This window comes from Bos indicus x Bos taurus, chromosome 19 (genome assembly GCF_003369695.1).
Source record: "Bos indicus x Bos taurus breed Angus x Brahman F1 hybrid chromosome 19, Bos_hybrid_MaternalHap_v2.0, whole genome shotgun sequence".
NCBI classification, from domain to species: Eukaryota; Metazoa; Chordata; class Mammalia; order Artiodactyla; family Bovidae; genus Bos; species Bos indicus x Bos taurus.
The window spans coordinates 63,553,396-63,574,192 of NC_040094.1; the positions used below are offsets into that span (position 1 = coordinate 63,553,396).

The 20,797-nt window shown below is 41.9% G+C and overlaps 1 protein-coding gene across 11 annotated transcripts in view; it reads right to left on the reverse strand.

Annotated features, from left to right (window-relative positions):
• The window catches only part of CEP112 (centrosomal protein 112), a 339,838-nt gene that overhangs the window by 304,846 nt on the left and 14,195 nt on the right, over positions 1-20,797 (reverse strand). For all 11 annotated transcript variants that reach the window (XR_003506951.1, XM_027519223.1, XM_027519224.1 and 8 more), the window contains exon 4: positions 20,052-20,224. Coding sequence is in view for 10 of the 11 variants with exons in the window: in XM_027519223.1 (XP_027375024.1) it covers positions 20,052-20,224 (173 nt within the window). In the remaining variant the exon portion in view is untranslated. The remainder of the gene's footprint in view (positions 1-20,051; positions 20,225-20,797) is intronic.

A 20,797-nucleotide genomic window follows, 5' to 3' on the forward strand; every position in this document is an offset into this window, starting at 1 on the left:
TCTAAAAAGTCTTTTTAATTTGTTTTCAGTGTGATTCAAGTACACATTTCAGATAGAAAAGGAAATAAACAATCTGTGATCATAAAAATGTGCTTAAAAATGAAAAATGTGATTACCAAATTTTAAAAAACCCCAATGTAAAAGAATGACACATTAAATACAGCATAAAAATCAAACCAGCAACTTAGAAAACTAGTTCAAGAGATATTCTGAGAACACACAAACAATAAAGGAATGAATATAATATGTGAAAATGTAAGAGATAAAGAAAATAAATTCAAAATACCTTACATCAAAATAATATGAATTCCAGAAGCCTTAAATATAAACAGAAACTAGGAAAATAGTAATTAAAGAAATAGCAATGACAATGCCAGTTAAAACTGCATTTTAACTGGAGAAGAGCCTAAAGGAATAACCTAGGACATCTCTTTTAGCTCAGACAAAAATGCAAAAAAAAAAAACCCAAAAACGTAATGCCATGCTATCGCCAAAAAACACCACAAGTAAATGTTGCTGAGGATGTGGAAAAGAGGAAAACCTAATACCCTGTTGATGGGTATGTAAGTTGGTAGAGCCACTATTGAAAACTGTAAGGAAGTTTCTCAAACTAAAAATAGAACTACCATACGATCCAGCAATTTCACTTCTGGGTATATATGCAAAGATGAAAAACACTAATTCAAAAGATGCATGCATCCCGATGTTCATCAGTCCAGCTCAGTTCACTCACTCAGTTCCGTTCAGGCGCTCAGTCGTGTCCAACTCTTTGCAACCCCATGAATTGCTGCACACCAGGCCTCCCTGTCCATCACCAGCTCCCGGAGTTCACTCAAACTCACGTCCACCGAGTCGGTGATGCCGTCCAGCCATCTCATCCTCTGTCGTCCCCTTCTCCTCCTGCCCCCAATCCCTCCCAGCATCAGTCTTTTCCAATGAGTCAACTCTTCACATGAGGTGGCCAAAGTACTGGAGTTTCAGCTTTAGCATCATTCCTTCCAAAGAACACCCAGGGCTGATCTCCTTTAGAATGGACTGGTTGGATCTGCTTGCAGTCCAAGGGACTCTCAAGAGTCTTCTCCAACACCACAGTTCAAAAGCATCAATTCTTTGGCACTCAGCTTTCTTCACAGTCCAACTCTCGCGTCTATACATGACCACTAGAAAACCATAGCCTTGACTAGTTGGACCTTTGTTGGCAAAGTAACGTCTCTGCTTTTGAATATGCTATCTAGGTTGGTCATAACTTTTCTCCCAAGGAGTAAGCATATTTTAATTTCATGGCTGCAGTCATCATCTGCAGTGATTTTGGAGCCCCCTAAAAATAAAATCTGACACTGTTTCCACTGTTTCCCCATCTATTTCCATGAAGTGATAGGACCAGATGCCATGATCTTTGTTTTCTGAATGTTGAGCTTTAAGCCAACTTTTTCACTCTCCTCTTTCATTTTCATCAAGAGGCTTTTGAGTTCCTCTTCACTTTCTGCCATAAGGGTGGTGTCATCTCCATATCTGAGGTTATTGATATTTCTCCCAGTAATCTTGATTCCAGCTTGTGCTTCTTCCAGCCCAGCGTTTCTCATGTACTCTGCATAGAAGTTAAATAAGCAGGGTGACAATATACAGCCTTGACGTACTCCTTTTCCTATTTGGAACCAGTCTGTTGCTCCATGTCCAGTTCTAAGTGTTGCTTCCTGACCTGCATATAGATTTCTCAAGAGGCAGGTCAGGTGGTCTGGTATTCCCATCTCTTTCAGAATTTTCCAGTTTATTGTGATCCACACAGTTCAAGGCTTTGGCATAGTCAAGAAAGCAGAAATAGATGTTTTTCTGGAACTCTCTTGCTTTTTCCATGATCCAGCAGATGTTGGCAATTTGACCTCTGGTTCCTCTGCCTTTTCTAAAACCAGCTTGAACATCAGGAAGTTCACGGTTCACGTATTGCTTGGCGAATTTTGAGCATTACTTTACTAGCGTGTGAGATGAGTGCAGTTGTACGGTAGTTTGAGCATTCTTTGGCATTACCTTTCTTTGGGATTGGAATGAAAACTGACCTTTTCCAGTCCTGTGGCCACTGCTGAGTTTTCCAAATTTGCTGGCATATTGAGTGCAGCACTTTCACAGCATCATCTTTCAGGATTTGAAATAGCTCAACTGGAATTCCATCACCTCCACTAGCTTTGTTCGTAGTGATGCCTTCTAAGGCCCACTTGACTTCACATTCCAGGATGTCTGGCTCTAGGTGAATGATCACACCATCGTGATTATCTTGATCATGAAGATCTTTTTTGTACAGTTCTTCTGTGTATTCTTGCCACCTCTTCTTAGTATCTTCTGCTTCTGTTAGGTCCATACCATTTCTGTCCTTTATCGAGCCCATCTTTGCATGAAATGTTCCCTTGGTATCTCTAATTTCTTTGAGGAGATCTCTAGTCGTTCCCATTCTGTTGTTTTCCTCTATTTTTCTTTGCATTGATCACTGAGGAAGGCTTTCTTATCTCTTCTTGATATTCTTTGGAACTCTGCATTCAGATGCTTATATCTTTCCTTTTCTCCTTTGCTTTTCGCTTCTCTTCTTTTCACAGCTATTTGTAAGGCCTCCCCAGGCAGCCATTTTGCTTTTTTGCATTTCTTTTCCATGGGGATGGTCTTGATCCCTGTCTCCTGTACAATGTCACAAACCTCATTCCATAGCTCATCAGGCACTCTATCTATCAGATCTAGTCCCTTAAATCTATTTCTTACTTCCACTGTATAATCATAAGGGATTTGATTTAGGTCATACCTGAATGGTCTAGTGGTTTTCCCTACTTTCTTCGATTTAAGTCTGAATTTGGCAATAAGGAGCTCATGATCTGAGCCACAGTCAGCTCCCGGTCTTGTTTTTGCTGACTGTATAGAGCTTCTCCATCTTTGGCTGCAAAGAATATAATCAACCTGATTTTGGTGTTGACCATCTGGTGATGTCCATGTGTAGGGTCTTCTCTTATGTTGTTGGAAGAGGGTGTTGGCTATGACCAGTGTGTTCTCTTGGCAAAATTCTATTAGCCTTTGCCCTGCTTCATTCTGTATTCCAAGGCCAAATTTGCCTGTTACTCCAGGTGTTTCTTGACTTCCTACTTTTGCATTCCAGTCCCCTATAATGAAAAGGACATCTTTTTTGGGTGTTAGTTCACTCACTCAGTTGTGTCCAACTCTGCGACCCCTTGGACTGCAGCACACCAGGCCTCCCTGTCCATCACCAACTCCCGGAGTTTATTCAAACTCATGTCCATTGAGTCAATGAGGCCATCCAACCATCTCATCCTGTGTCATCCCCTTCTCCTCCCGCCTTCAAACTTTCCCAGCATCAGGGTCTCTTCAAATGTTCAGAGCCCCTGGCAAATACCATTTGACTTTGCCTCTCTGAATTTACACTTCATTCATGTAAGTGGAATCAGATAGGGTTCCTCACTGTAACTGGCTCTTCTGCCCTAGTATAATAACTTGGAAGTTCACCCATGTTGTAACATGTGTCAGAATTCCCTTCTTTTTTAAGGCTCAGTATTACATACTACCGGAGAAGGCAATGGCGCCCCACTCCAGTACTCCTGCCTGGGAAATCGCATGGATGGAGGAGTCTGATAGGCTGCCATCTATGGTGTCAGAGTCGGACACGGACTGAAGCGACGCAGCAGCAGCAGCAGCAGCAGCATTACACACCACATTGTTTGTGCACTCATCCACTGGCGGACTCCTGGGTGCTTCCGTCTTCTGACTGCTGCAAATCATGGTGCTATGCACACGTGTGTGGGCCCTGTTCTCAGGTATTCGGGGTATATCCCAGAAGTGGGGGTTCTGGCTGCTATGGTTATTTTAACTTTCTTGACGAACTGCCAGTGATGTTCAACTACAGCTAAACTATTTTACATTGCCACCCACAGTGCACAAGGGCTCCAGTGTCTCCACGTCCTTGCCAAACATGTAGTTGTTTGTTCATTTGTTTTGCAGTAGACATCCTAATAGATGTAAGGTTTTGATTTGCATTTCCAGAATGATTAGCGATCATTTCTTTGCAGAAATGTCTGTTCAAGTCCTCTGCTCATTTTTCAATCAGGTTGTTTTTATTGTTGTTGAGTTGTGAGACTTCTTACATATTCGGGATACCAGTCGCCTTTTCAGACAGGTCATTTGTAAATACTTTCTCCCATTCCATGGGCTGCCCTTTCACTCTGCTGACTGTCTGTTGATGCACATAAGTTTTTAAGTTTAAGGTAGTCCAACTTATCTCGGGCCTTTGGGGTTGCTGGCTGCGCTTTTGGTACATATCCAATAAATCAATGCCGACTCCACTCTCACGAAGCTTCCTTCGTATTTTCCTCTAAGAGTTTTGCGGTCTTAGATTGTACCTTTAGGTATTTGATCCACTTTGCACTAGATTTTGTATGTGAAAAGGAAGAGTCCATCTGCGTTCTATTGCACATGGATGTCCAGTTTTGCCGCATCGTTTGTTGAAAAGACTGTCCTTTTCCTGCCGGACGGTCTTGGCATCCTTGTCAGCATCGCGTGCCCATGTGTGCACAGGCGTGTTTCTGGGCTCTCCATCCCAATCTGTCCACATGGCTGTCTTTACGCCTGTGCCGCACTGTTTCCTCTTTTAATTTTATCCGATCATTTATTTGTCCATTCATTCATATATTCCTTCAGCAAAGAACTGAGTGAGCAACTGTGTTCCACGGTATAGTGACGTGTCTTAGGAATCCAACTGCGAACAGGGTAGAATGCAGCCCTCAAGGAGCTCTGTGAAGAGGAACCACAGGCTGATATCAGAAAGCACTACACCCCTTTATAGTTTGGATAAGATCATTCTCAGTCTTTGTATCATCTTCATAAAACATGGAATCGTAAGAAGAAAAACACTTTATTGATTGCTACACAATACCTAAGAGTGGTGGCTTCTACACCACGATTGCTGGCGAACTCTGGTGCCTCCTTCACCAAATTCGGGCAGAGTGTTTCAAGTGTCGAGGGGATGCTCACGTTCACACTAGTGTCTGTCCTTTGTGGGCCGCCCTGGTGGCTCAGTGGTAAAGAATCTGCTGCCTGCAATGCAGGAGATACAGGTTCGAGCCCTGGGTCGGGAAGATTCACTGGAGAAGGAAGCAGCAACCCACTCCAGTACTCATGCCTGGAGAATCCCATCAACAGAGGAGCCTGGCAGGTGGCACACAATGCAGTCACAAAGACTCAGACACGACTCAGCGACTAAAGCAACAACTGTCCTTTGTACAGAGCTCGGCACGGGCACACCTCCTCTGTGCTCCAACAAGTACCTAATACCAAGTACGCCTGCAATGTCCAAAGGCAGTGTGCGCACACACACACTTTTGGCGCTCACTCTCCGAGTGATAATAGCGTTTCAGTGTAGCTAGGCAACAAACTTTTAATTAAAAAACCGCTAGTTATTTTTATTTAAAATGCAAAAAAAAAAAAGTTCTTTCATTACAAAAGACAAAGCTGGCCACAGATCTAGCCTCCCACGTTTCCCAGCACAAACACTGGACGTGAACTTTGCCACCGTGTCCAGGTCATGCTGCCCTCCGTGCGTCTCAGACCAGCACTGGCACTGACTGTCCTGCACAGCGGCCTGCACGCCTGGGCTGGGGACTCCATCCTCGATAGACCTCAAATCATACTGACGGGAAAGGAGCCTAAGAGCACGGCTGTAGCACTTCTGATGGCTTTTCTCAACTCTAGCAATTCATACAGCCACTTCCATCCTCTTTTTCTTTTCCACACCTCTTCAGTCTGTATCGGGAGATGCAAGCTCCTAACAGAGCAGGTAAGATTAAAACCACATATGGTGCAGAAAGCTCACTTTATCCTTCGGAGATAGCACCACTCTGTTTTGATGACTGTGACCATGTGGTAAGTCTTGAAATTAGAAAATGCTAAATCCCAGCTTCTTCTTTTCCAAAACTGTTTTTGCTATTCAGTGTCACTTGAGATTCCATATAAATTTTAGGAAGAATTTTCTTTTTTCTGGAAAAAAAAAAAAGCCACTGGAATTTTGATAGGGACTGAGTTATATCACTTTGGGTCATACTGTGCATGTTAACAATATTAATTCCTCCAACCCATGAACACAGGATGTCTTTCTGTTTACTGCGGTGTCTTTTTAAATTTCTTGCAACGGTATCTTGTAGTTTTTTTTTTTTTTTAGTGTACAAGTCTTTCCCCTCCTTGGTTAAGTTTATTCCTAATTATTTTATCCTTTTTGATACTATAGCAAATGAAACTTTTTTAAAATTTCCTTTTCTGATTGTTCACTGTTAATGTATAAAAATGCAACTGATTCTTCTGTGTTGGTTTTATTAGTTTTCCATTGAGTTTTCTGTATCCAAGACCACACCATCTGTGAACAGAGATTCATTTCTTCTTTTCAATTTTGATGACTTTTCTTTCTTTTTCTTGCCTAATTGCTCTGGCTAGTACTTCCGGTACTATGTCAAATGGCAGTGATAAGAGTGGGCGTCCCTGTCTTATTAGTGCTCTTAAAGGCAAAGCTTTGCTTTCACCATTAAGTATGCTATTATCTGTGGGCTTTTCATATATGGCCTTTATTATTTTGAGGTAGTTTGCTTCCATTTCTAGTTTGTATTTTTATCATGAAAGGCTGTTAAATTTTGTCACATCTTCTTCTGCATCAATTTCTGAGATGATCGTGTGGCTATTTTCCATCATTCTATATTATAATGAGGGTTCCATTTGTCAAATTCTCCTTGCATTCTAGGACTACATCCCACTTTGTCATGGTGATTTCCCATCATTCTATATTATAATGACGGTTCCATTTGTCAAATTCTCCTTGCATTCTAGGACTACATCCCACTTTGTCGTGGTGTGTAATTCTTTTAATGTGCTGTTGAATTGTTTCCTAGTACTTTTCTGAGGAATTTTTTCGTCACTGCTCACCAGGAATACCGGCCTGTCATTTTCTTTTCTCGTGTGTCTGTGTGGCGTTGGCACCACAGTAATGCTGGCCTCACACCATAAGCCTAGGAGTACCCTCTTCTCTTAAGGAGAAGGGGTGCTGAGTCTTCTTTGAACGTTTGATAGAATTAACCAGAGGATAAGACGGTGAGATAGCATCACTGACTTGAGCAAACTCTGGGGACAGTGAAGGACAGGCAGCCTGGCGCTGTAGCCCGTGAGGTCGCAAAGACTCAGACACGACTCAGCACAACAACAGGACTCACCAGTGAAGCTGTCTGGTCCTGGGCTTTTCCCTGGTGGGAGGTTTCGAAGACAGCTTCAGTCTCCTTGATTCCATGCACTACAGTCCATGGGGTTGGAAAAGATCAGACACGACTCAGCGAATTTCACTTTCAGTCTCCTTACTAATTGTGGGTCTGTTCAGATTTTTTCTTCTTCGTGATTCGGTCTGGGTAGATTGTGTGTTCTTAGAAATTTATCCATTTCATCCAGGTAATCCAATTTGTTGGTTCACAACGGCTTCTTGTACTCATTTATAATTCTTTTTATTTCTGTAAAATTGGTGCTAATGTCCCTTCTTTCATGTCAGATGAGTCTTTTTTTCTAGACAATTCAGCTAAAAGTTTCTCACTTTTGTTAATTAAAAAAAAAGATCTTGATTTCCTTGATTTTCTCTAATGCTTTTTCCAATATCTATTTTGTTTATTTCTACTCTAATTTTTATCATTTCCTTTCTTCTGCTAGCTTCAGTTTGTTCTTTTTCTAGTTACTTAAGATATAAATTTAGATTGCTGATGTGCAATCTTCCTTCTTTTTTCACATAAGTTTGACAACTATAAATTCCCCACACAGCACTGTTTTTACCACATCCCCTAAGTTTTGGTATGTTGTGTTTTCATTTGTCTCAAAATGTTTTCTAACTTTCCAATTGAAATCTCCTTTGCTTGATTAAGAGTTTGTTATTTAATTCCCACATATTTATGAATTTTCCAGTTTTACTACAGATAGTGATTTCTAGTTTCCCTACACACACAGGATTCACAGGAGGCCTACAAAGGTTCTGAGAAAATCATACTAGCAAAATCACTGCTCTTGGACCAGAAAGGACAGAGTAAAAGTGAAAAGGGGCCACTGGACCCCGGATTCTCCTGTCAGGAGGCACAGCAAGAGAGCCGCCTAACCGCAGACACAAAGGGTGACTCAGAGGCGGACGCAAAAGCCTCCTCCTACCTGGAGGAGCCAAGAGACACAGAATATCACATCCAGGTTTTGAGCTCTAATTAAGGAACTTTCCACATCTGCCCAACTGGGCTTCAGAATTTCTATGGACTCCTTTGTACCTCCTTTTTAGAAACGTCTATAGTGATTATTGTATGTTGGGTGTGTGGGAAGCAGGTAACTATTGGAATAGACATTTCTCCAAAGAAGATATACAAATGGGCAGTAAGCACATGAAAAAATGCTCAGCATCATTAGTCATTAGGGAAATGTCAATCAAAACCATAATGAGATAGATACCACTATATGCTCATTAAAATGACGAAAATCTAAAACAGTGACAATATCAACAGTTTAGAATGTGAAGAAGCTGGAATGCTCATGGGAATGTATGGCACTGCCATTTTAGGAAAGGGTTTGATTCCCTAAAAAAGTTAAAAATAAACTTACCACACAACTCACTGCTAGATATCTACACAAAAGAAATGAAAAACAAATGTCCAAGCAAAAATATGTATATGAAAGTCCATAGTAGCATTTTTCAGAATAGTTAAAAGCTAACAATCCAAATATCTATTAACTAGTGAATGGATAAAGAAATGTGATACACTCATCAATGAAACATCATTCAGGAATAAAAAGGAATGAATTACTGATACAGTCTTCCCAAACTGATCTGCAGACTCAATGCATTCTCAGTCAAAATCTCAACAGGGGCGTGTGTATGGGCATTATAAAAACCGGCAAGATAATTCTAAAACTCACATGGGAATACAAAGGACCAAAAACAACCAAGGAAGTCTCAAAGAAGAGGAAAGCTGGAGTACATGCACTCCTCTGTGAAAAATCAAGACTCATTTTCAAGCTGCAGTAACTAAGGGGTGAAGCATCAGTACACAGACAGACGAAGAGGCCAAGGGAGGGGACAGGGTCCAGAAACCCAAACAAGCAAGACTTCCTGGTTTACAGTAATGGTGTCAACCACAGCAGTCGGGAAAGAACAGCTTTTCTAACTGTTAATGGATCAAATGGCCATCAACTATCCACAGGAGGGGTGGGGGGATGACTCCTACCTCACTTTATACATAAAACCCAGCTCCATAAGTAGCACAATCCCAAGGGTTAAATAAGGCAGCTTCTAGAAGGTAACAAGGCAAACATTCCCATGATCTTGGAACAGGCAAGGCAAAAAATCTTAAACAGCACACAAAAAAACACAAACAATCCCAGATGACTGACTAAAAATAATTTACATTATAATTGCATATTGTTCAACAGAACAAATCAATGAAAGTGGGAGAAGATATCTGCCGTATGTGTATCCAAGAATTTGTTGATGAATACATAAAGAGTTGTGACAAATCTATGGAGAAAAGACTGACGAACCATTTTTATTACAATGTGGACAGAGACAAATTGAGCTTCGCAAAAGAAGATACCCAAATGGCTATCAAGCATAGAAAATATCAATATTATATCAAGCACAGAAAAGCCCAATATCATCAGTAATGAGGGAAGATGCAAATGAAAACCCACACTCACTATACTAGAATTTAGGCTAAAGCTGGATAAGCTGACAAACCCAAGAACTGGTGAGGATGTGAGACAGACTTTTAAACCCTCCTGGTGGCAGAGTAAACTGCACAGACATCGTGTGAAACTCTCTGGCAGTATCTGCCGCACTTACACCTCCAGGTAAATACAGCGTGCTTACGGGCACCAGAAGACGCAGGAAAGAATGCTCACGGGGTTATCCGTAACCGCCAAAAACTGGAAAAACTCCCAAACACCCAATAACGGGCAAAATGGATATAGAAATGTGACGCATTCACACACTATTAAAGTAAAATAACCCAGTGCTAAATGCAGCAACATGGACCAATCTCACAACACAATGTCAAGCAAAAGAAGCCAGAAAAAAGTGAGAACACTGTATGATCTGAAAACTAATCTGTGGTCATATACTGCAGAACAGCGAACAGCTCTGGGGGGATGATATATGACTGGGAAAGAGAGCACGCTTTCTGGAGCGCTGGCAACGGTCTCTGTCTTGACCTGGAAGAGGACACACAGATGCAGCCACTCCGTAAAGCTGCATCAAGCGTCACACTGCAGATCTGTGAGTCCTGATGTCATGTTATACACCGACTTTAAAAGTTTCCTACAAAACAAAGAATGAACTACAGCTGTATTTATTAACATGAATGAATCTGAAAAATACAAGAGAAGGAAGCGACCTTCAAAATAATACATACAGTAGGGTTTCACTTACATGCAGTTTAAAAAAGAAGCAAAGAAATACTTAACACAAAATATAGGACACTGGTCTTTCAGGAGATGGGAAGCAGAGGCACCAAGGCAAAGGGCAGCAGAAGGTTTCCGGGATGCGGCAAAGTGCTGCTTCCTGGCCGGGTCAAACGTACAGGGATGTTTATTTTATAATGGTCTTTAAATGCATTTTCATATAGTTTTTACATACATGCTATGTTTCACAGTTGTAAAACACTTTAATACAACTACTGTATTATAAATCAGAAAACTAAAATGAGAACTTCAGGTTTCGTGTCTTTGCATTCATCTAAGTAGCAATTAATACTGTTGTATACCACCTGCAGAAGTCTTCTTACCGTATTGCTAACATCAATGAAACATACAAATAACTAGCAACAACTAATACTACAGTAAAGTATGAAATAACACTGAAAATAAGAAATTAAAATACTTTACAAGGATCCACAACATATTTATTTTAATATTTCAAAGGGAACTTTATTAGGAATAAAAAGAAAAACTATATTTTAAAAAGTGATAAGCCTGACAAAACTAAAAACTGACCAGAGATTCATAAACTTTTTAAGACTTCATATTTTTCCCATTTACTACTTTAGAATAACACATTTGACTTTTAACTTAAAAATAGAAACCATCTTTAGAAGTCAACACATTTAAATCCATGTTTATTAATATATCTCTGGTTTAACAGTACCAACATTCCAGAAAGTATTTTAATTCCCTTTAAATTGTTACACAATACACGTATAAGCTTACTGTCATCCTTTCCTGCTTAAAAGAACATCAAAAGTAAACTGTTCAATATTATGATCTCACAAAAAGAAACTTGTGAAATAAAAAGATACTTATTACAAAGCCCCACTCATCAAAAATGTTTAAAAAAGAAGGAGTGACTAAATTTGTCAAAAACCTGACTCAATGAAAAAAAATTTTAAAAGCCTAAAAGAAATGCCAGGTCATTATCTTCAGAGCCGCATCTCAGCTACAAACTTGCTGCTTGGCCTTGTCTTAGTAAATACCTAAGAAGGATATTTAATTAGCACATCACTGTTGAAAATTAGCGAACAGTTAAGTGGTCCCACGAGTGTGTGAAACGCACTGCTGGATTGAGGGTCCTAAGAAAGAGGTTCTGCTCCTCCTTGGTGAGGCAGTCTTACTCCCACAGCTCAAGGTTAAACGTCCAGCTGACAAACATCCATTCTAGCAAAAAGACCAAATCAGTCAGATGTGTTCCACACTAAACGTTCTCTCCAAACAAAAGGATGAAAAAGGCTGATCCTTCTTTCAGTAAATTAAGGGAAATGATCAATCTTTCTTTCTCCCAAACAGACCAGTTGGGGAAGCTCCTCTGAAACCTTAGGCTAACCAACTGAGACCAACCACTGACCACAAGTGATCCTCACCAATGAGGGGAGACACCTGCCCAGAACAGTCTCCCCTGGGCGGAGGCGGCTGAGAGGTGCCAACCCCCAATACCCACCCCCTACCCGCCTTACCACCGCCCAGAGAGCAGCTCCCTGTCTGCCAGGAAAACCAGGTCTCGACCTCCAAGCCCCACACGCTCTCTGAGTTAATTAAAGCCGAACATTCCATTCCTGGGGGATACACTGGCCACCCTTCGTGTGCTTGCCAGCCACGTGTGGACGGTGGCTGCTACGCTGGCCGGAGCAGCCGCAGACGCGTCACACTCCAGGACTCACTACCGCACCGCGGCAGGACACCCATGATGCACACAGATACGAACACGCGTGAGGCACCGCTGCAGACAGATCTCTGCCTCATCAACAGGGCGATTCTCAACTAAAAGGAACGCACTGCTGTGAATAATACTGAAGGATGTTGTACCATATGTAACCCTAACCACCCCAGCCAGTGGACACAAACAAGCCCAAGGAAGGGAATGATCAGCTCCCCCATAAATTCATCCAGCAACTCAGAAGCAGGGGCCATTCACAGGTCAGTGTCATTTACATATAAAAATGGTGCTGAACAAATTAAGAAGAGTCTGTCTATTATGTTGTGTGAATATACAGACTAAAAATTAACTCAATATTTTTAAAGCGAACATGTTTTTTCACATGGATCGACATATTCAATTGGAAGCACAAGCACATTTTCGTTACTTGATCGCCATCTGCTGGCAACGTGTTTAAACTGCAGCTGCAAGCGAAGGGCTGGCTGTCCTGGGAGGCACTTGGAAAGGGCACAGAGCCTCGGCTTTTCGCCACAATCATTACTGGAAAACCACATGTTAAAGAGGATCATTGTAAAGCAAATCATATTTTCCATACGGGCAGGACTATAATTAGATTCTTCATTCCAGACTAAAACCTGGCATGAAATAACCCATGGAAAGATCTCATTAAAGCAAGATGCAGAAATTAGAGTCCTCTATCCCCATTTGAGGAGGGCATGGCAACCCACCCCAGTATTCTTGCCTGAAGAACCCCATGGACAGAGAAGCCTGGTGGGCTACAGTCCATGGGGTCACAAAGAGCTGGACATGACTGAAGTGACTTAGCACGCAATCTCATTTAAAACAGGATAATTATTCCCCAAGTCCTTTCTTAAACGTGTGAATGTATATGCTATTTAAAGGACATGACATGAATTAAAAGATACAAGTTTTATTTATACAAAGTCAACCTAAATCTAATACGGTAAAAGTAATACATGTGTGCAGTCATCAGTCATATCCTACTCTTTGCTACCCCATGGACCATACACACCCCCTCCCGCCATGTTCCTCTGTCCACGGGACTCTCCAGGCAAGAATACTGGAGTGGGTTGTCATTTCCTCCTCCAGGGGATCTTCCCGACCTAAGAATCGAACCCACATCTCTTACATCTCCTGCACTGGCATCTTACATCTTCACCACTAGCGCCACCTGGGAAGTAATAATTCTGCTTGCACGTTCCTAGAATTTGTAAGCATTCTGGATCGTGATTCTTTATAAAGTGGCATCTAAAGAAATCTGAACTACAAATGCCTTCTTTTTCAACAACAAAGTCCTCCAAAATGACCAGAACTGTCTTTCTTCCATGCGAAGCAGCGTTTAAAGGCTGGGGTTTATTCGACATTACTCTCTGCTCTCTCCTAACTCATAACTTTTAACCAAAGTTTCAAGTTAAAAATAATGTGGCATTAAATCATTCTTTTTCATCTTTCTTCACCCCATCTTATCACTTTGGTGATAAGCTACCAGACCACATCATACTTGGTTGAAAACTCATAAAAATAATTACCAGCCATTACAAAGAAGCTTCAAAACATCTCCCACAGAACTGTAGGATAAGAATACAACCTACTGTCTTTGTGTCTGTCTTTGGAATAATGCACACCAAGAAATACATGGAGATGACAAGAACTGAAGCCTGGTCCTACACAGGCAGCTTCTAACACCTGGTGTGGGGACATGTTTAAAACCAGGGCCAGCCACACTGTGCTCCCTCTGTTCTGGAAAAGGGGACTTGCTGAGTTGTCCAAATAAAGATTGCTTCAAAGCTTCTTTTATTTTCACTTTATTTATTTCTAATTTCTTTGGCTGTGCTGCGTGGCTTATGGGATTTTCATTCTTGGACCAGGGTTTGAACCCAGGCCCTGGCATGGTGAGTCCTAACCACTGGACCACTAAGGAACTCTCAAAAGCCTCTTCTAAAATACTATTCCCTCTCTTTATTCTGAGAATGTGCAGGATTCACACTTACAATCAGAACCCTTCTGCACAGCCATTAATTTCCTTTTCTCAGGAACACAAAACGACTTTTAAATTGAAAATAATTAATGACCAATGGATTTAAGACAATACTTCTGGGAAGATTAGATCATGAGAGCAGCAGCAGAAGAACCAAGCTAACAAGCAAGCCCACGTGAAGGACCCCTGCACCCTCAAAGGTGGGGAGCGGCAGGCCCCATGTCAAAGGCTCCAGGCGGGGCTCCCCCACCCTCGCTGCTCTGAGGTCAGCACTGCCACCTCCCTCTCACAAAGGGTGACACCGGGTTCGGAGAAAGGCAGGAACGTGCCTGAGGACATGTGGTTGCCAAGTGTCAGAAGTGGTATCTGAACAGAGGCAAACTGCCTCGTTTCACTCAACCCAGAAATGACCGCGAGCAAAGGCACAGTTGCCCGAGACTGCTAACGAAGCGCAAGGCAGGAAAAAGGATTAAAGTGAAGTTTCTGTATTTGCTGCAAAAAGTACTCGTGCCTGCATGGTCTACCAGAAAGAACACAGGGTCTGGAATCATAAGACCTAGATTCCAATTCTGCATCCGTCACTGGGGAGTCTACTGACCTTACTGAAGCAGTAACCTCCTCAATAAATACAAAGGACAACGGTGTCAACCTCACAGGATTCTAGAGGACAAAGTCAGGTAACTTACGAAAGATTTCTAGAATAGTATTGGCGTACAGTAGGTGCTGCATAAATGTACAACTTGCCTCACTTGCTTCCTGTTTTAACAAACTAGAAATATAAGTGTAACCCACAAACACTATCTATTGGGAAAACTTCATCCTTCTGTTTAAATCTGTGTATTTGCTATGCTGGTTAGATTCATCAGTGTGCATCACTAATCTAAATAGTGTGTATGGCTGAGTATTTTAATGAGAGAGTATTTTGGAAAGCAACTTGACACTCCCTATCAAAAAACAAGTGTGGTTATTAAAAATAACAGACACATGTATAAAAAAAGTTTTTAACTTTTCACACCAGATTACCCCACTCCCTAAACGTAAAACAGCTTCACACACGGCACCCAGAAATATTCCACACACGTGTGCACAGACACATCCACATGTCCTTTAAGAGACAGGCACACACAGACGGAAGCTTACCACACTTTTACGTACTTTTTTGAACTTCACACACCTGAGACACCGCTCCATGCTGGCCCAGGCATTTTTCTGTACCACTGCACAAGATGTAGAACCTACTAATCCCACCAACAGCTCATTATATGTTTCACTGTTCCTGGCCACAGAGTCAATAACAGCCCAAGTACACACAGGTTCATCATGATACATGTACCAGGATGTCAATAGGACATACTTTGTAATACCAAAGCATCACCAGCAACAGAGACAGATTAGTTACAGCAAATCTACACTACGGATTATCATCTGTGTTCAAAAAGATGACACAGGTCACGTGACACAGGATTAAAACACAGTTAAGTGACAAAAGAACTTACACGCAGCACGAGCAGGCTGACAATCTTCAGTTACACATCTGTGGGCACGCGTGTGCATGGGGTGATTCACACCAAGTACTGACGCCCGCTACTCTCACGGCGAAGTGGAGCGAGAACACGTTTTACTCCTCACAGTCCTACACTGAGATTTTTACAAGAATGCACCACGTATGACTGCACAATCTTCTAAGATGAGGGTAAAAAGTATTAGTCATCTCCTGCTGCATGACCGACTACCACCAACAGAGCACTCTGAACACCACCCAGGCTCCTCCCAGTTTCCGTGGGTCAGCAGTGCGGGCGAGGCCACGCCGGACCCTCTGCACAGGGCCGCACGAGGCTGCGCTCGGGGTCTGCCCAGGGCCGGGTCCCCACCTGGACGGAGGAACCCACCTTGCCTGCAGTCACGGCTGTCAGTAGCTTCACCTTCTTCGGGCCATAGACTCAGGGCAGCCCGCTCCTCAGCAGCAAGGGAGACAGCATGCCCCTAGAGCGGGTCTGCACGCAGGGCAGTCTCCAACACCGCCAGGAACTCCCTCAGCCCGTCCCCTCAGCCATATTCTACTGGTGAGATGCCACTCACAGGTCCGGCCCACACTCAAGGAGAAGGGACCGTACAAGGCTGTCACCACCCAGAGCAGGATCCTGGGGCCGCCTGAAGGTCCACAGACAACGAGGGCCTTTACCGTCACTCAGTGCTAAGCGCCTGAAAGATGACCAGGAAGTAATTTACACGGATGTAACTCACAGCCGTCCAGCTAAATGAAATTACCCAGACTGTACAGGGGAGAGATCCAAGTGTCCAGTCCCACTAGTAACATTTTGTAAAATCATGCTCCAAACTCAAATATAACCCAGATATTTCACTGTCAATAAAAGAATCAGATATTTGATATAAAAATATAATAAAAGATCTCTAATAATATTGCAATGCAATTTGGAAAGTGGTTTTTCTAAAATAAACTAAGGGTAATAATATAATCTTAAACCAAGAACTATGAAAAAGGAAAGCAAAGGATAAAGCCAGGACAGGACTAGTCATGCGTTGAAACTGAAGTGAAACGCTCAGGTTACTAGCGTGCAGTGCGTATTTGAGGAGAAAAGCATGAGAATCAGCCTGATGGCGCCAAACCTCACCACACGTGTAATGCGCCTAGGACGCGGCCACGCGACGCGAGCTGCAGGAGAATAAAGGCGCGGAGACGCCCACCTCTACTGAACAGGAGTCCTGGCAGAGAGGCTTCAGAAGGCCTCTGCGTCTTTAATAGTATGGAAAGGCCAGGACACAAACAGCAGAATCTAAAGTGCCATGAGAAATACTTCACATACAAAAAGGCCTAAGTAAAGCAGGATTTTATAAAGTGATCAAAAAAGAAACACTAAGGGGGAAAATCTTTTAAGATTAAAGAGGTTCTTCAAAGGACAAGTTGAAGTGGTTGTAAAATTTATGAGGCAGCATTAAACTTCAGTTCTAAGTAACAATAAATTATTCACTATAAAAACATACATGTGTCACCTATTATAAGCCTCGTAAACTTTTTAAAACAATTTCGTGCAGAACTGATGAGATGTATTAGGTCAACATGAGCAGATTCTAACTTTTTCATTAGCACAGTATGACCACTCAGAGCAAAGGATCAACTCTAGAAAAGAAATATGAAGACAGACCATCAGTAGCTTCTACCACTGCTTATGAGCTGATCAAACACATTATGTATTTGGCCTTAAATAAAGTGTACAGCCTTTAGGTAAAGTAAAAGTTAGTTTTATTTTTAAGTGCCTTTATGTATGTAAAATTACAAATATCTATTAAGTAATATACATGCAAATTAAAAATTGTAAACAGATTGAGTTAAAAGCATGTAAGGAAAGATACTGTTATTTGGCCTTGCTGCTGCTGCTGCTGCTGCTAAGTCGCTTCAGTCGTGTCCGACTCTGTGCAACCCCAGAGACGGCAGCCCACCAGGCTCCCCCGTCCCTAGGATTCTCCAGGCAAGAACACTGGAGTGGGTTGCCATTTCCTTCTCCAATGCATGGAAGTGAAAAGTGAAAGCGAAGTCGCTCAGTCGTGTCCGACTCTGTGCAACCCCAGAGACGGCAGCCCACCAGGCTCCCCCGTCCCTAGGATTCTCCAGGCAAGAACACTGGAGTGGGTTGCCATTTCCTTCTCCAATGCATGGAAGTGAAAAGTGAAAGCGAAGTCGCTCAGTCGTGTCCGACTCTTCGCGACCCCATGGACTGCAGCCTACGGGGCTCCTCCGCCCATGGGATTTTCCAGGCAAGAACACTGGAGAGGGGTGCCATTGCCTTCTCCATATTTGGCCTTAGCCTTAGTGAAATTCTAACGCTTGACTAGAAAGACAGTTGTCTTTTCCAGTTCCTTCATTTTCTTTTACAACTTCATCAGAAATAAGAAGGCTAGGAAACAAACAGGCATCTCTAGCCTATATCCATACATCTCTTAACTTCTAAAATTTATCCCTCCTTCAAGTTTTTCTAAATAATTTTTAAAATATATCCTCGTGGCCTATTCTCTCTGCCCCAACATATCTGTCTGAAAGAGGCTTTGCACAGGTGAAATTCAACAGGAGTCCTGGCAGAGAGGCTTCAGAAGGCCTCTGCGTCTTTAATAATATGGAAAGGCCAGGACACAAACAGCAGAATCTAAAGTGCCATGAGAAATACTTCACATACAAAAAGGCCTAAGTAAAGCAGGATTTTATAAAGTGTGGCCTAACCACCCACTCCCAGACTCCTGCGCACACTCACCAAAGACTAAGACTCGGGCACGTGCCCTCAGTGCCTGCCCAGGGCACGGCGAACCTGCAAACAGAAACACAGTGCCTGAGCTGTGAAGCTGCAGATCCAGCCCGAGGACAGGGGAGCGCCTCTGCACTTGTGAGCGCAGCGGAGACGCACAGAGCACGCGTGCGCTAACAAGGCCCCCACACAGACCTGGGCTGTCAGTGAGGCTCCTCTGAAGGGCTGAGTACGAATGGAGGACTGTCTGCTGTTTCCATTAATTACTTATTTTATAACCAATAACGAAAGCCTCAAACTCAAGTACTTTTCATTGAAATGTTATTTTATTATAAGTGAGCGACAAAGAGAAATGTTACTTGTTAAAACCGTAGAGATTTTACTATGGTTTCATCGCCCAGAAAAGTTACTGAGTAATATTTGAAGAATATTATCACCATATTTCCTCCAAGTTGATCCTCTGTTCTGAGAGAGAAAAGTCCCATTCACCTGGATTCCCTGGAGGCCACAGGTGCACCTCCTGTCCTGAACCCTAGGCTTCCTAGGAAAGCATCTGCCATGGGCTCATCTGCTCCTTCCTTTTTATGCTTCTGACACGTGTCCTAGTTACATCGCCTCTTCCTGTTCTGCCTCTCCATATTAACTTATTTCCCCTTTCTAATAAAAAAACTTCACAGGGACTGGATCTCTTGCTTTACGTTCATCTGTTCTTTTCCACCATAATATGTGAGGTCTGAAAAACATAACCAGACTACATCAACCATGAAGATGTTTCAAATTACTAGTGAGATTTCTGTACCCTTTAAGGAATAAAGCAAAAAAAAAAAATAGTAGTAGAAAAGAAAGATTACATTGTTAACCTAATCAAATTCCAAAAATTAAGATTACTACGGGAATGGTGAGGAGTGAAGCAGAAGCACGACACGTCAGCTGACGCCATCCAGTACGCCAGCGTCTCAGGGAACAGCGCCAAACGCAGAACTCAGAATGTGATTAAAGTCCAGTTTAAATCTATTCCTCCTAAAGGCCAAAAGCTATACTACAACAATAATTGTTTTATCGTGTACTTAAAATTCAGAAATTCACTTTTATTTGTACTAAAAATCGCATTTAAGCTTATATCTAGTAAGAAAGCACATTTTAATGGGGTTTATGTTTGCATTCATTATTCTATTAAATCCAAACAAATATTGTTTGGTGAGGGGAGAGGAAAGAAATTCAAGCATAAGCTTCAAGATGGATATGGAAGATGTTGTATTTTGTTGAAGTCACTGAAATATTCTCAGTTCATGCTTGTCCCAGAGGAAAACAGAGAACTATGTTACTTACAGACTTTCAGTCACCATTTCCCAAGCAATGGGAAGAGAAATAAATATTTAATAGATATTCAAAAATCACTTAAAAATGTAATATAATCTTCAATATACAATCAACAGAAAAGCAACATTGTCATTTTACCTACATGACATTCCTTCATAGCCCTCAACTTCAGCAAAAACATAAAGTAAACCAACTATTTACCATTTAAAAAAAAAAGGAAATATGGACTGTATTAACCAGTACCAAAGAGAAGCCAAATGATGAAACGTGCGTGGACTCCCGGGCTCGGGCGTACCTGTGGACGGCGGTCGGCGACTGCACCAAAGAGTGGTCTTCTCCAGAAGACAGCTCCCGGGATTCGCTGAGTCTGCGCTCGCTGCTCCCCAGCTCACCCACCACCCAGTCCGGCAATCCATCCGCGCCGGACCCTTTCGCTGGTGCTGGATTTGGTTCATCAAAATAGATGGACTGATTTTTAAAAATTAGAAAAATTATTCTTTCAAAATGTACTATATAATGAAATGATCAGTTAAGATTTCCATCAAGTTTCAACTTTGATAACAACCTTTCAAATACTCAAGTTTAATTATATAAAAATGCATCATTCAATGAAATACTGAAATACATAAAAATGAATGGCTCACATTTTAGTTATAGCATGTTTAAATTTGATAAATCATAAAATTATATGGCAGACACATATGATAGTTATGATTTATATTACAAAAGGAATATTAGCTTTCTGAAAAGATAATGAAAAGGTCATTTTTGTGCTCTCTGTGATCATTACTCTGTGTGCATGCACACACACACACACACACACACACACACACAAATCAGTAAGCAGAGAAACCAAAATCAGTAAAAATCAGAAAAAATTTAGAAACCTCTTCATCATTAGTAATAACAGAGTTGAAGACCTAGAATTTAGTTCTGGCTATGCCACGACCTAGCCGAAAAATCCAAGACAGGTCTCTAGGCTTTTATGTTATTATTTTTATTTATAAACTAAAGCCCTTTCCTATGATCCCATACTATGAG